Source organism: Branchiostoma belcheri, unplaced genomic scaffold, assembly GCF_001625305.1.
Source record: "Branchiostoma belcheri isolate BF01 breed outbred unplaced genomic scaffold, Haploidv18h27 scaffold24, whole genome shotgun sequence".
In the NCBI taxonomy this organism is placed as follows: domain Eukaryota; kingdom Metazoa; phylum Chordata; class Leptocardii; order Amphioxiformes; family Branchiostomatidae; genus Branchiostoma; species Branchiostoma belcheri.
Genome location: NW_017803843.1, coordinates 2,824,706 through 2,826,080, shown reverse-complemented (window position 1 = coordinate 2,826,080; position 1,375 = coordinate 2,824,706). Strand labels below are relative to the sequence as shown.

The 1,375-nt window shown below is 39.9% G+C and overlaps 2 protein-coding genes across 6 annotated transcripts in view; one reads left to right on the top strand and one right to left on the bottom strand.

Moving 5' to 3' along the window:
* LOC109471030 (nuclear nucleic acid-binding protein C1D-like) overlaps nucleotides 1-819 on the bottom strand; it is a 6,004-nt gene extending 5,185 nt beyond the window's left edge. Inside the window, exons 1-2 of one of the 2 annotated variants that reach the window (XM_019770207.1) lie at nucleotides 551-819; nucleotides 49-115 (exon numbers count right to left, since the gene is read on the bottom strand). In XM_019770207.1, the coding sequence (XP_019625766.1) occupies nucleotides 49-115; nucleotides 551-679 (196 nt within the window). In that variant the 5' untranslated portion in view covers nucleotides 680-819. The remainder of the gene's footprint in view (nucleotides 1-48; nucleotides 116-550) is intronic. The other variant, XM_019770206.1, reaches the window with a different exon arrangement.
* A 354-nt stretch (nucleotides 820-1,173) lies between these two features.
* LOC109471026 (flocculation protein FLO11-like) overlaps nucleotides 1,174-1,375 on the top strand; it is a 5,541-nt gene continuing 5,339 nt past the window's right edge. For 3 of the 4 annotated variants that reach the window (XM_019770194.1, XM_019770195.1, XM_019770196.1), the window contains exon 1: nucleotides 1,174-1,244. In XM_019770194.1, the coding sequence (XP_019625753.1) occupies nucleotides 1,183-1,244 (62 nt within the window). In that variant the 5' untranslated portion in view covers nucleotides 1,174-1,182. The remainder of the gene's footprint in view (nucleotides 1,245-1,375) is intronic. The other variant, XM_019770197.1, reaches the window with a different exon arrangement.

Below are 1,375 nucleotides of genomic sequence, written 5' to 3'. Positions count from 1 at the left end.
TCATGACCTCTTAAGATGGTGTTGTACTATCAAGCTGAAGGTACTTACTCCAGAACAGAGAGTTGATAGCATAGACTGCCGTCAGGTGCAGTTTGGCCTGGTCCAGAGCCTCCAGCTAGGAGATAGTGAAATTATGTAATACTTTAGTAAATCACTCAAAGTTCAGTCTCGGTCAAAGACCTCGTACAAAATCCTGTACCACATTATCAGTGCAATGATGCAATCATTCATATTGATAAATTTGAGTTCGGCTTTATTCGGATTCACAATTAGCATGGCAATTTTTAGCCGTGGCGACTCTTGATTCGGGCTTACATTGCATTACCCTCAGCTGAGGGTAATGCAATGTAAGCCACGGCTAGGCAATTTTAACTCCAAAATGGTTAATGGTACAGAGCTATTCTGGACAAGGTTAGGTCTGGCAATAATATTTGTATGTCCTAGATATACCTGTTCGTCGTGTTGTACGTCTCTTCACATCACATCTCGACGTACAGAGAAACGACGTACGCCGAAACTGTATGTCTGTTGGTAGATGAAGTTTACGAACCTTTTCCAAGTCCTCCACTGCCATCTGTAGGAAAGGTTTGAACACATCGTCCACTGCTTTTAGAGAATCGCTAAACGCCACCAAACCGGCGTGGATTTCTGAAGGATAGTCTTCTTGTTGCTCTGTCATGTTCGCAGACCTTTGAACTACCCGGTATCGACAACACAGGTCTCTTTCCTATCAGACTACCAACAAAAACATGTGCTCACATGCACGCTCACAGCTGATCTCCTTCCGTCTCCTACTGCGTGTAAACGCATCGAACCGCAATATTTCTAACAAAACAAAATCTTTCAGATAAAATGTAGTGGTTCATACCTTCATAAAATTATTTTAGTTTTTCAGTGAAATATTGAATTAAAAAAAGAGAAATCGGCTAACGTTACTAACAGCTTAACTGTTAACGTTACATTCCTTGTCATTATGCCGCTATCAATATCTGACCAATTCCATTTTTTTCGTTTATTAAGTATCGAGTAGATTAAACATGATATATGAATCTATTGAGAAGAAAAATCACTTATAAAGCATAAATAATAAGTTTAGCCTTACATCTTGTAACATATAGCATTTAAAGGAAACTAAAAAATACTAGCATCCCCCATCAGAGTGATGGTATGACCTGTTACGTCATGCGACACGTCATACGTAGTTCCGTGATCAATATCAGCACAGGTGGCGGCGATATTTCCAGGTACGTGGCTCTTGCCTTTTTCTCCCGATATATCCCAAATTTTCGACGTAATATCTTAACAATCTGGGCACCTGTTGGTTTGCATTAAGCTGTATCAAATCGCGTGTACATTTATGTACATTCCAGGTATT